General features: G+C 31.3%; 1 protein-coding gene across 1 annotated transcript in view; it reads right to left on the reverse strand.

Annotated features, from left to right (window-relative positions):
- The window catches only part of LOC111628777 (dynein heavy chain 2, axonemal-like), a 31,321-nt gene extending 21,742 nt beyond the window's left edge, over window positions 1–9,579 (reverse strand). The window contains exons 1-3 of the mRNA XM_023372623.1: window positions 9,274–9,579; window positions 7,054–7,295; window positions 2,949–3,147 (exon numbers count right to left, since the gene is read on the reverse strand). Of these exons, the coding sequence (XP_023228391.1) occupies window positions 2,949–3,147; window positions 7,054–7,295; window positions 9,274–9,408 (576 nt within the window). The 5' untranslated portion in view covers window positions 9,409–9,579. The remainder of the gene's footprint in view (window positions 1–2,948; window positions 3,148–7,053; window positions 7,296–9,273) is intronic.
- Between the last annotated feature and the right edge of the window lie 4,579 nt (window positions 9,580–14,158).

The following is a 14,158-nucleotide window of genomic DNA, read 5'->3' on the forward strand; positions in this document are numbered from 1 at the left end:
TTCAATATCAAGAAATATAACTTAATTCTCCTTAACATCCAATGCTTTCTCAACTTAGAAAATCAAATTCTATAAAACATCCTCATAACACTTATCAAATTGATAGGCAAACTGAAGAGAATGGAATTACAACTTACTCAAACAAATGTCCCTCAGATGACTATCAAAATGTTTCTCCAATGTCTTTAACATAAATAGACATTAGGTTAATATATCTAAAAGCCTTGACCACAGGAAAACCAGGCTTTACCAGGCTTAGAAATAAAAATAAATTTAATTGGCTATCAAGCCAAAGACACATAGTCTATGCAAGACAGGCACAGTAAATATGACAAAGAATGGGAGCCAAAAAATCAGTTCCAAATTACAGGTGAGCTGGAATAATACTATCAATATTCAGGGATAGTTTGATCCCTGGAAAAGGCAAAATGGGTGAAAGGCAAGATACTTTTAGCATTTGAAAAGGGTAAAATAAATGTTTTAAGTGAAGCTGGTGAGTTAATAAGATCTATTGATAAAAAAAACAGATCAATTTGAATGATCAGGAATTATTTGAAGTTATGTGATGAATAAGCAGTTAAGAACAGTCATAGTTATGCCTGCTGTTTATCTTGGTTGAATTTCTTCACTTAAACGTTCAGGGCACTGGGCAGTTCTAAAAAGATGCACAAACTTATTTCTCATAAGAAATGAACAATTTTAACTGAAATTGTGAATGAAACAAACTATCATAATTATGCTGCAAAACCTAAATATGGAGTAAACTTTGGATCATTTGGAATGTAGTACATATTACCAATCATCTCAAATATGTCAAAAAAAAGTCAGAACCAAAGCTTACAGACAAGCACAAAGTTGCCAGACTGACTTAGACCAGAAATCACATGTCCTAGAAAGAACAGTGGAGGAATATAGTGTGGTCAGGTAAGAAAAAGTTTAATTTAGATGGGCCTGATAGTTGCCAATACTATTGGCATGATTTAAGAAAGGCGAGGAAAATGACTCTAAATGACAAAGGAGTGGGGATCTGTAATGGTTTGGACTGCCTTTGGAGAGCGAAAAAAAAAAAAACAAACAAACAAATATTGCCTATCCCAAAAAAAGGCAGAATACTAAAGGATACATCCAGCAGCTAGAAATTAAAGCTATCTTCCTTTGGAGAAAGACTAGGGGGAATCATCAGTGGCAGTTCCAGCAAGATAATGCTCCCATCCATATCATTAACATTATCTGGAAATTTTGGGGTTTTCTTCAAAACTTGATCAATTTGATGACAGGGAAAATTTTCAAAGTAATTGTAAACAAAGGAGGACATTCTGGTTATTATCTTTCATAAATAACTTCAAAAATATTATTTTCTATCCATTATTCATAAGTAATCTTATAATTATTGAACACTTCAAAAAACTTATTTCTTCGATAAAATTAATCTATTGCATATAAAATATTAGAACTTGATACTTTGTATATAAATGTAAAAATACATTGAAATACATAAAATTAAATTTGGTTAATCTATTTAACCATCTGAAATAAATATTAAAAATTAAGTGTTATTGAATGCACTGTATTTATAAACAACTTTAAAGTACATTTATGGGACTTCTCTTTATTCAGCTTTTTTTTTTTTTTTACTTTTTTTCCTTTTGAACATTTGGGACACACCTCTCATTTTGTCATTTGAAGCAGTTAGCTAGTCACCTCACCTATTGAGGTGACTATCTGGCTGTTTCAAATTATATCCTGGCTTTTATTGTAAGTCAATTGAAAACTTTTTATCACTGTTTAAGTGTTTATTAAAAACATTATTATGTGGCCGTCGGCCATGATATTGTATATTCTGTATATTTTATATTGAATTAGTCTTAGATTTTCTTTGTTTCTTTGTCTAACTCTTTCTAGAACTCTCTTTTGTCTAAATCTTCCTAGAACTTTCTTTGTCTAACTCTTTTGCCCTTGGGGGAGGATTATCTTTCCCTCGATAAGGAGAACGAAAAGAGAGGGAGTGAGGCCCTGAAGCAAAATGGACAGAAAGGGTGCCATTCTGGGTTGAGATCCCGAAGAGGTAGAAGGTGAAAAAGTGAGTGCTCCTACAAGGAAGAGGTGATCTAAGACGAGAGAGTGCAGAGAGAGATCATCGAGGGAAGATGACTCAGCCCGAAAGAAAAAGATTATAGACGAAAAGTCTACAAGGAAAAGGTGATCAAAGACGAGTAAGTGGAGAGAGAGATCATCGAGGGAAGACGACTTAGTCCGAAGTTGTCCCCCACCAAAGGACTCATCACAAGAAACCCGGGTATTCCTACTACTTTCCTTAGCTATCTTTATTTCTTCTATTCTTCCATTTTTTAGTTTTGAGTTAGTATAAGTTAGTGTAAGTGAGTACGGTCCTCGTCAGATTGTCGCGTGTGTGCAAGATAACTGCTTTTGAGGACAAACATTGAATGCCTGTATACATATTAAATTCTGGAAGTTGTAAAGTTGGGATCCTATGTAAAGAACCTGTTCAGAGAGAATAAAAAAATACTTTGTATTGAGATTCATTTTGTACCATTTCGCTCGCGGGATCGTGTAACTCTCATTACGAACACCACAATTACAATACTATTTATGAAAATGAAGATAAATTTTATAAAAACAAAAACAACTTGCAATATAAGAAATACAGAACAATATCCAGAATTGACAATTTCTTTAATCTCAAATTCAAAGTAAGTGGATACATTCCCTTGGCTATTTGAGATTAAATTAATTACAAGAAAATTTAATAAATTCAAAAATTATAACTTAATATTTTTTGAAAAATAAAAAGTTATATTTTACAAATTATAAAAATTAATAAAAGTTATATATATATATGTATATTAATTTCATAACTTATTTTTATAAAATTTTACTGAATAATATACTTTAGTTAATAAAAAATATATTAAATAATTGATATTTACCTGAGATGAAAAATTAACTATGAGTTTACTGTATTTTGTAATATCAAGGTTGTTAATAACATGATTTATAATTAAAGTTTTACCATGACCACTTGGCCCAACTAAAAGTATGGGATATTGTTTCTGTAACATCATTGTTATTAAGTAACTATATCGTACTGTATCACTTGTTGGTACCATCATTTTATAAAAAGGTATACTAAAAAAAAATCCAAGCTTTAATTGAAAAAATATTTATTATATTATTACCTAAAACTATCAAAAATCTTACTATGGAAAAATAAAATCTAAAAGTATAATTAATTTGTTAATATAATTATTGAAATATCTTTTAAAATAAAATTAATTCCAAAATAATTAATAAAACATTTTGGTTATATAGTACATATATGTGGGAAGTTACAACAATTAATGTCACCACCTGATTTGAAGTTCACACACCAGAAAGACAAATGGAAGAAAGGTGTGCATGTAGAAACCATGTTTATGGGTGCCAATGGATTTAGACTTAAAACACCTTTACAAATTTTCCCATTTATTGATACATAGATGGGCACTTAGGAATTTAATTTTTACTTCATCTGCTTCAGATTGTCATCCCATGAAGATGTTCTTTCTATATATAATTCGAAAGTCTACCATGAATACAGATAATGCCGTGTCCAGGGCAGAGTTGTTGATGAGATGGTTAAGGGGAAATCCACATCCAGATATTGCCAAACACCACACTCTTGAAGGTACATATGATGGTTCTTCCAAATCCTGAAGTGACATGAAGAATCATACACTTATTAAGTGCCACAAAGAGAAGCATTAATAATATGACTTAATGAAGGAATCATGTGGTGTAGAATGTTGTCTTCTATGGTGTGACAAGGATCATGATTAAAAGATGTATGAAGCAAACTGGTGGATGTGAGCACACTAAAACAAAGGGAAAGATGATTGGCAAAATGCAATTAGGGAAGAACAATTGAAGAAGGATGCCATGACCTTGAGATGCAGGTTTTTATATAATTTGTCCATGGATTGAACAATTCAATTGGTCTTTCTTATCTTCCAAATCTTCCTTAGTTCTACTTAATTGGTTCCCTTTTATATTCAGATAGAATTGGACCTGATCAGGTTATAAGAAAGGTTCAGCCATGATGTTTAATCTGAAACCACATCTCAATATCAACCTACAGGATGTTTAAACAAACTTTGAAACTTTTGTTCATATTTTAATAGATCTTGTTTTCTTTCTTGTCTCTTAAGAGTTTCTATTAGGTGTTTCGTGATATTTCTTTTAAATGAAATATTTTATTGCACTTCAAATTCACCATTATTTTGTCATATTTATGAGCATCAAAGTCAAAGTTCATCTTCCCAGTCCAACATGTAAACTCAGGTCATCCAAGACCTACAATGGTTATTTCTTACCTTATCAGTGTGTTTATGTAAGGTTTGCCAACTGTGTGCAATTGTCAGTACAGTCAAGAGTTCAAGACAATCATGTGTGGGCATGATCTACACACAGACAGGTTTTCCATTCACTTTTTCCCATTTAATAAAATAAAAAAATGTTCTTATAAAATTTTGCTATAATCAGTTTTACAATTCACCTTTGATTGGTATGTTTGAGAAGAGAATCCAAAAAAGTCGAAATACTGTAATGAATGTATTCACTCGGTCTCTCAGTGATTCTTCCAAAAGATCTTGAGACTTGTAAGTAAATTCAGATCTGAACTAATACATGATGTCTAATGCTGTGTTCTGTCACAGCTGGATGTTCTATCGCACAACACAAGAAACTTGCATTTAGTGTATCCTGGTAGCTGAACTTTCAAAGAAACAAAATGCCTCAAAGATGACAGCAAGCTGAATATCACTAGTTAACAGCTGAGGAACAAGACCATATCCTGGAGTTTGTTGTGCCACAAAGAGAAGCATTAATAATATGACTTAATGAAGGAATCATGTGGTGTAGAATGTTGTCTTCTATGGTGTGACAAGGATCATGATTAAAAGATGTATGAAGCAAACTGGTGGATGTGAGCACACTAAAACAAAGGGAAAGATGATTGGCAAAATGCAATTAGGGAAGAACAATTGAAGAAGGATGCCATGACCTTGAGATGCAGGTTTTTATATAATTTGTCCATGGATTGAACAATTCAGTTGGTCTTTCTTATCTTCCAAATCTTCCTTAGTTCTACTTAATTGGTTCCCTTTTATATTCAGATAGAATTGGACCTGATCAGGTTATAAGAAAGGTTCAGCCATGATGTTTAATCTGAAACCACATCTCAATATCAACCCCAGTTTGTTGATGGCACAACATGAGTACCAACCATCCAGTAATGTGTAGCATGATGGACGCAGGAACATTTGAGAACATGCTAAAGAAGGAGTGGATAATACCCATGCACAAACAGAGTGCACAGACTTTTGCCAAATGGTCTGTTGGGACTCATTCACCATGGCATATGACATCCGAAGTCACCTATTGCCATCAACAGGTATATCTGTGTCCATCCAAATAATTCACAACAGGTTGCATGAAGTCAGGCTTGCATGCACAGCAACTAGCAATGAGGGTACCATTAACAACTTGACATAGGGCTGCATGCATAGCATGGTGTTGTCATAATCACAACTGGAGCATTGAATGCTATCAGGTATTGTTTATGGATGAATCCCGCTTCTGTCTATGGAGTAATGATGGCCATGAACAGGTGTGGAAGTATCACAGGGAATGCTATGTGCCAGTCCCTTCATTGGACATCATTATTACCCCACACTGGGCAACATAGTTTGGGGAGGCATCGTGTTCAATAAGCGGACAGTTCTAGTGCACATTTCCAGTATTCTGACAACAAATGGATCAGTATGTCACAAAAATTGTGGGGCCTATGGTTTAGTCACTGGTGCATGCTGTACTCAGCATACTGTTCCAGCAAGACAATGCCCAACCACACATCATACAGCAAACTTTCACCAGCCTAAACAGAATTCACATCCTTTCCTGGCCACTAGCCTCGCCAAATCTCTCCCCATCAAACACCTGTGGGACCTCAGGTTAGGTGCATCGGGGACCAACACTATATACCATAGCTGGCATGCATGCCTCAGTGGACACAGCTTGGCAAAAGATACCTCAAGCAACCATTAATCACCTCATTTGATAGTATGCCTCACCATATAGCAGCCTGTATAGCTACCTGCCCTTAGTGGACATATTCATTACTGAATAAACAGATGTCTGTTATATATCTTTGTTTGTTCTTTTAATCATTTGTGTATCTTTATCACCTCTATGTGCACTTTCTAAATAATTTAATTAATTTTTTCATAACTACTTTTATGAATAAAACAATGGAAAATCTATATTTTAAATATTTTTAGGTTAAAAAAGTTATACAGTAGACCCCCTATAACACTGTTGATAATTCCGTGTTATATGAATTCCATGTTGTACGAGTCACTTAGATTTTACAAATACGTGTGCCGGGCTGTGAACGGCTCATATATTTGTAAAATCTAAGTGACTCGTACAACATGAAATTCATATAACACGGAATTATCAACAGTGTTATAGGAGGGTCTATTGTATTTTGTTAATTATATTGCATATGCTCTTTTTATCCTGCTGCAAGAAATACTTAAGTTATTAGATATGGTTTAAAGTATAAAAGCAGAAAATATATATTATCACAAACTGTTTTAATATAAACAGTATTTAGGTTCAAAGTTCGAGGAATTCTTAAAAACAAGTTAATTCTTGCATAGTTAAAATCTTAAAAATTTTGAAATAAAGATTAATATTTTTAATCTTTTGTTTCCAATTTATTTGCTATTATACAATTTCAATCAATGCATATACAACACAAATTTATATAACACTAAACAAATTATGGTATTTATTGACAAAATGTATCTAAAATTGTGAGCAGAAGGCTTAATGTGATAAATTTGTGTTTAGATGCATTTATATAAATTGCAAAATGATTAACACTTTTATTCTGTCAATGTAACATATAGTTCTATTATAAATTAGATTATATAGATTATTTATATTTTCGAAATTATTTCTAATTTAAGATGAAAAAAATTTAAAAAATACCTAGAATCATATTTCCAGTTTTGTTGTAATTTTTCAGACCAAGATATCCATACAATGTTAAGAGTATCAACATAATAATCATATACTGTATTTTCAGTAGGATATGAACTCTCAAGTTGTCTAATTAAATTATCTATTTTATTACGTCCAAAGTCATCTACAGAGGCACAAATTGACCAAGTTACAGAAAAAAAGAACAACAGTTTTAAAAGTAAAGCAGGTGGATTATTTGAAATATTTCTCTGGAAAATAATATATGTAAAAATATAATATTTACATGATTTAGAAAATTATTATTATAAAGTTAATACGAAATATTAAATAATCTAATAATATAACAATTACTTTAATAGAAAAAGTATTTTTATTTCCAATAATAACAAAGTCAGTTTGATAGCTGCATAGTAAAAGATTCTCTTATTTCTTGTGTATATATCCAAGTTTAAATCTGATGTATTTTCTCATATTTATTTAATTAAAATTTTCAGGTGTTTCTTATCTGTTACACATATTGATCAAATTCAATGCAGATTGCAGTTTATATAATTAAAACTATACAAGTAGACTACTGAACCTCTTCAGTTTCCAGTAAATATGTAAATAAGTGACTTCCCAAATGTTTTTAAAATCCACCTGATTCCACTCGAAAGTGAAATTTGTTGATTAAAAGTATATGATATGAAGAATACTAAGTTAAAAAACATGCAACTTTAAAAAAATTAATCTGTTTCAAAAGAGATATTTTGAATATATAAATAAATTTATAAATATCTATAGAATCGTAACAGTTGATATTAAAGTAAATAGATAATTTAATTTAATTTTGAAAAAAAACGGACATTCTGCTCTAAATTTAACAATTAGTAGTTAGTAATTAATTAATTTAGATTAAAATTTGATATGGCACTCAAAACTACAACTATTGCAAGCTAGGCAGGCAACATTACCAGCTATGCTATATGGTACAGTAACCATATTTTTTTTTCAGAAAATAAAGGACAAATCAAAAATTGTTTCATAAAAAACTAGGTTGTATTTATTTGTTCCACTAAAACTAAAAAGCTTTGTAACATTTATTATAAAATATAAGCATTTAGATAGCATTATAAAAAATCATATTATTAGTTTAAAAAATTTTAATTTTGATACTTTTTACAAGAATAAATCAGGTTTGTGTTTTAAAAATTCATAAAACTGTATACAATTAATGTCAAAGTTGTATTTGGTATAAATGTATGCTTCCAATATTTTGATTTTTAATTCCATTAGTCCATATATTGTTTACTAATGAAAATACTTATTTGGTAGGGAATTAGATCCAAGGAAACAAGCAAAATTCATCAATTTTTAAAATATACATGTTTATCTGTAAAATATTTTAAAATTTCAACCCATCTACAGGCACACACTCATCATTATGTAGCCATTCTTTGATCTTTTCACTGGTGACTTAACTTTTAATACACAAATTTCAATTTACAAAATAAAGCATAAAATAGCTATTTTAGAAAAAAAAAAAAAATCTATTGATGAAAGCAGTAAAATAAAGAACTGTCCTCTTAAATAAAGGATGAATGATAACCATACATCTTTCATTAACTATACAAGCTTATCAAGCAAAATTATTACCAATATTACCAACATGATTCATTTTCTCTGTTATTATTATTATTATTATTTTTTTTTTTTTTTGCTTCTTCAAAATTCTTTGAGATTCTTAAAACCTCTTTTTCATTATGGAAAGGAGAAATATTGGAATCAATCTATCAATGTTTGATAAAAAGAGTACTATCTAAAAATAGAACTATTAAAACTTTGACAAATTTAAGAACACAAAATAATGTTATAATGTAATGACACCAAAATTATCTGTGATTTTTTTAAACAATATTTGTAAAAACACAGTCATATCCAAGAGCAAATTTCAGCAGAAAAATTTTTATATGAACAATAAACAGGTTTCCCTTGATTAATGTGGTTAATTAATCCCTCATTCCTATCATGCATATCAAAATCATGTTAATCAAAATATGGTATCTATGTTAAGTAAAGACAGCTGATAAAGCTGCATAAATTAAAACTTCTGCCATATAAACAAAGGAATTGCCACAATTAATTTTGCATATTAAGCAAAACTATGTTAGGAAAAGGATACTTGTATAAAGGTTTATTGTTTTAATAATTACTTAAAATAAACTACATTGATAAAATATAACCTACCTCCATATATTTTGAAATTAAACAATCAAGTAATTTACACAGTGAAATAACTCCATTTAATTCAGTAATTGGCACTAATTCTTTGCAATGTTCTTTTTTAAAATTTAAAATAGTCAATAAAAAACTTTCAAACATTTGATTTAGTTCATTAATTATTTCATTATTCTCATATTGTTCAAGCCATGAATTTACATAGGTTCTCCAGCTGACATTATTACATTCAGTATAAACAATACCACATTGAGAAACTATTGAAGGACTTGCATATTCCAAATTATCAACTTCAAACAATAAATATACCTGAAAAATTAATAATACTACTTAATATTTTATATTATTTAATAATTTTAAGAATTAATAAAGCATATTAATTGTTTATTAAATTATTAAGATTTAAAAGTTAAATGTGTAACTTGATTTTTAAACAAAATCATCCAAAACTAAAAATGTACTGTATATATTTAATTAAATTAAAATTAAAATTTTATTGAAAATTTATAATACTTATAATTAATATTTTATTTGAAAATCCAACAAATATGTAGTATTATCCAGCACTGTAGTCATGCCAGGGTGTATTAAGGTGGCTTCCTGGTAGTTATTTTTTAAGCAGGACAAAGTCCTTGTATTTTGTAAACATCCAGGATGGCCTTTAGATCATGTACAGTTCAGTACCCATCAAAACCATGAGAAAATTATTTCTCGAAGAATTTTTCGTGCTGATTATGAATATGTAAGTCATTCTTGGCATATTTAAGCCATTTTGCAGATTTTCCACCACAAAACTTCACTTTGCCCATACAAACTCCACAGATAGTGGTGACTAAAACTCAGGGTGCCAGTTAGCATGCTGGCACTTTCTAATTTACAATTATACTCCCGGTATTATCAAAATTTAAAGCATGTAATAAAATATAGTCTAATTATTATTTATAAAATTTAAGCTAGATTAAATTATAAAAAAGTGAATACACATAAGTGGAGTTCCAGACAAAATTTCTGATAAATTGTTCTTGTTTTATACTGAGTTTATTAAACAAAATTTTTTTAAAACCTATTTAATCAAGGTTATTTATAAAAAAAAAATATTAATTTGTTAATTTTTATTTAAAAACAGATATTAGCTGAAGACATCCTTGGTTGTTGCGTGAAAGAAGCAAAGTGACAAAAATTGATACTGAACCAAATATTCCATCTTATCATCCTATTAGCCTAAAAATACTTCACTTTTGAAAATAATTGAAAAGTTGAAGAGATCCACAGTCAGTCTGCTGAGGTTCCACATGTTATTGAATAGTCAACTGATCAGAAACATTTAAATTATTGTTCATTAATCAACAATTAAATTATTTTCATTACAAGCAATTATTTATTATGACATCATCAAAATGCAAGGCTGCAATTTTTAATCATATTTTTAATTTATTTAATTTAAAATATATGCTCTCCATCTCAAATTAGTAATATCTTGTCCCTGTACATTGTACTTTTCCTACTAGCAAAACAGTCATGTTGATCATCTATCTAACTCCTTTTAGGGGAAATTTTTGAATTGAAATAACATCAATTCTGGTGCAAACCAGAAGTTCATATATAGTTAATTGGGGCCTCCTGCCCCTAAGCTTTCTATATCCATCTTGACTTTCAACTATCTATCTCCATTTTCAAGATTAAGGAAGGACCTACAGAGAGATGGATGGATGACATTGGGAATTTATAGATCTACAATGCTTTCAAATTGCAGCCCAATAAAATTTGATCACTGTTTAGTAAGATTATTAAAATCTGTTTAGTATTGATACAATGGACAGTGACAGCTGAATTAAAATAATTATATTTTACAGCGCAAATATGTTCTCTTAATCTGATTTTTAATTGTTTTCATATCATTATTTTATCAAATAATATGATATAATAAACATAACAATTAAATGGCAGGAAGCTTCAAATAAATCACATTTGGCATGTTTGAAGTTTAGAAGCATTTTTTCCCATAAACATTACAAAATTTTTTCCTGTTTGTATGGTGTTATATCATTTCTGAAACTTATAAATCATAATATACCTGAATCAGATAAAAAGAATTCATCTGAAGATATTTCAACTTGATTTTATTCAAACAAAACGTGAAGTAAAAAGTTTAAAATAAACTTCTAAATAAAAAATACCATCCAGTGGCATAGCGTGGGTGTCAGCCGCCCGAAGCAGAGGAAAATTTCGCCCCCCCCCTCATTTAGGTATCTCAATTTAAAAGACTAAAATTCAGTTTCGTTACAGAATAAGTAATGAAAAATTCTGTACTAGTGTTGCCACCTTTTTAAAATCGCCAATACTGACGGCAAGTCAGGTTTGTTCGAACAGAAGTTCCTAACACATGCATAATGTCATTTTGCAATGTGAAGAATAATGCGCAGTGCATGCCGGTTCTAAATCAGTTAGTGACTAGGGAGACTTGGGTAGGAGTAACGTAAGTGACCTAGATCTATTGGATATTGGAGGTATATATATTTACAAATAAATCATATAAGCAAAAAAAAAAAAAAAATCAACAGGTAGCGCATGGACTATGAATCGATTCCTAGAGTGTCCGGATGGTAACACTATTCCGTGCTCATTTCAATCGATCCGAATCGTAGGTGCACAAAAATATGAAATAAAATGGTTCAAATTCTTACAAGATATTATTATTATTTATTGTGAAATTTTTCTGCCCCCTAAAACGTAATTTTGCCACCCCTTAAAAAGTGACGCCCGAGGCGGGCCACCCCTGCCGCCCCCACTACGCTATGCTACTAATACCATCTCACATTAGCAATAATATGTTAAATTTCACAACTGTTATAATTAAATCATACATCTATATTAAGTAACAACAGCTGTTAAAAATTTGAAAAACTTTCTGTTCAACTCAATATAACTTTTACTTTTTCACCATGGCATCCAAGAAATGTGTGGAGGGAACAAAGTCTAAGAGTGAAATTGTAATATCAATGATTAACATAAAAGAAAAACTTATTGCAAAGCATGAAAGCAGTATGTGTGGAAAATCTAACAGCAATGTTTAAGATGCTGAAGTCAATGGTAAATGCAATTTTCATTTTATTATACAGTATTTATGTATTTTATTTATTGTTTTCATTTTTTAGTTGATTATTTAGGGCATTTAGTTGTTACTTGTACCTTTAATTATGTGTATTTACTGTTTTAAATACATCAAAATAAGTATTGTTCTGGGTCTAGAAATAGATTAATTCACTTTCCATTATTTCTTATGAAGAAAATTGATTCAGACTTTAAACAGCCTCCTGGAATAAATTAAATTTTAAGTATAAGCACCACTGTACGAGAATAATAAAACAAGCCAAGTAACAGAATCAAAATCTATTTTACTTATACAAATAATAAAGTCAAAAACTAGAAATACTAAAATACATTGATATTCAAATAATTTTTAAGAAAATTAAATCATTTTAAATTTCATTTTGTTTTCAGGATGACTATCCAAAAGTGTCAATTTTTTATCATTGATATTTGATATATAATTATGTGAGGTCAGCCTATTGGGGGGGTGTTTTCGACAGCCGAGCAGTCATTACTGTCTTGTGGGCGCAGAATGACTCACCGAGACAGGTTTAACATATAAAACTGTTTAATAAAATACGTAAATTGTTCTTACAATAATTCAATATGTCAGGCAGAAGCCTATCCAACGATGGGTTACTATAACAGCTCCAGTAAAAATGGAAAAGTTCGACTGTTCGATCGGTCCTTGGATATTTTCAGCACGCTGGACACAGAGAACGTCGGTACCAGGGCATGCACAGCACGTGTAGAGATGTCCTCGATGGACAAATCGAACCTCGATGATTCTGGACGTGACGGGTTGGCGAAACCAGCTCCTTGAGCATCCTACGTTGTATCTCTGGCACGAGCACTAAATCCCAGCAAGGGAGCACTAAGCACCAAAACCCAAGACCTTGTAAAGTTCCCGAAAATGCAGTTTTATCGATTTTTCCACTGCCGTCACCACTCCATTGGTCTCTCCTCGTCACGTAGTGACAACTCAAAACCCAACAGAGGGAGCAGGAGCAGGGCCAGATCATCGCATAGACAAATGAGACAAATGTCTAGGGCCCGGTTTTTAGAAGGGCCCGGTCAAACTGTCTACTTTGAAAAGATTTGTAAATAAGATAGTTTACTTTTCTGTTGGACAACAGTATATAATAAACAAACAAAAATATATTGCTTTTTATATGGTTATTGTGAATTCTAAAATCAAAAGAAAATGTACGTGGGTTGTTCAAAAAGTTCGGGAACTTTTTGAACGCCTCCAGTTGGTTATTTTTTAATTCGCTTGGAGGCGTTGTGTCCACGGAAACCTCCCAAGTAACCTCCATCAACCCGTTTGTTGATATCTTGTTTTGGTGATTAGTTACGGCCGTTTATGTGAAATGGTGTTTGTGGGGTTCGGCGAAAAATCGAATCCGCAGAAATCGGCTCTTTGAAAGAACAGCGTTGTTCTGTGAAATTCTTTGTGAAACTCGGAAAATCCTTCACGGGTGGGTGAAACAGCCTCCCGCCCCAAAAAGCTCGACAAGTTCGCTCAAATGTTAAGGTGATGTTGACTGTTTTTTTTCGATGCAAAGGGGGTTGTGCATCACGAATACCTACCTACAGGCCAGACAGTCAACACGGAGTACTACCTGGTGTTATGAATCGCCTAAGAGACAAAATCAGGAGAAAACAGCCCGAACTTTGGAGGAGCGGCGAGTGGTTCTTTCACCACGACAACGCGCCGGCTCATTTGTCCCTCAGAACACACGAGCTTTTGGCCAAAAACAAGACCGCTGTGTGCTTCCCCACCCACCCTACTCACCTGACCTGG

The sequence above is a fragment of the Centruroides sculpturatus genome, unplaced genomic scaffold, assembly GCF_000671375.1.
Source record: "Centruroides sculpturatus isolate CEXI.00-Female unplaced genomic scaffold, Cexi_2.0 scaffold34, whole genome shotgun sequence".
NCBI lineage: Eukaryota > Metazoa > Arthropoda > Arachnida > Scorpiones > Buthidae > Centruroides > Centruroides sculpturatus.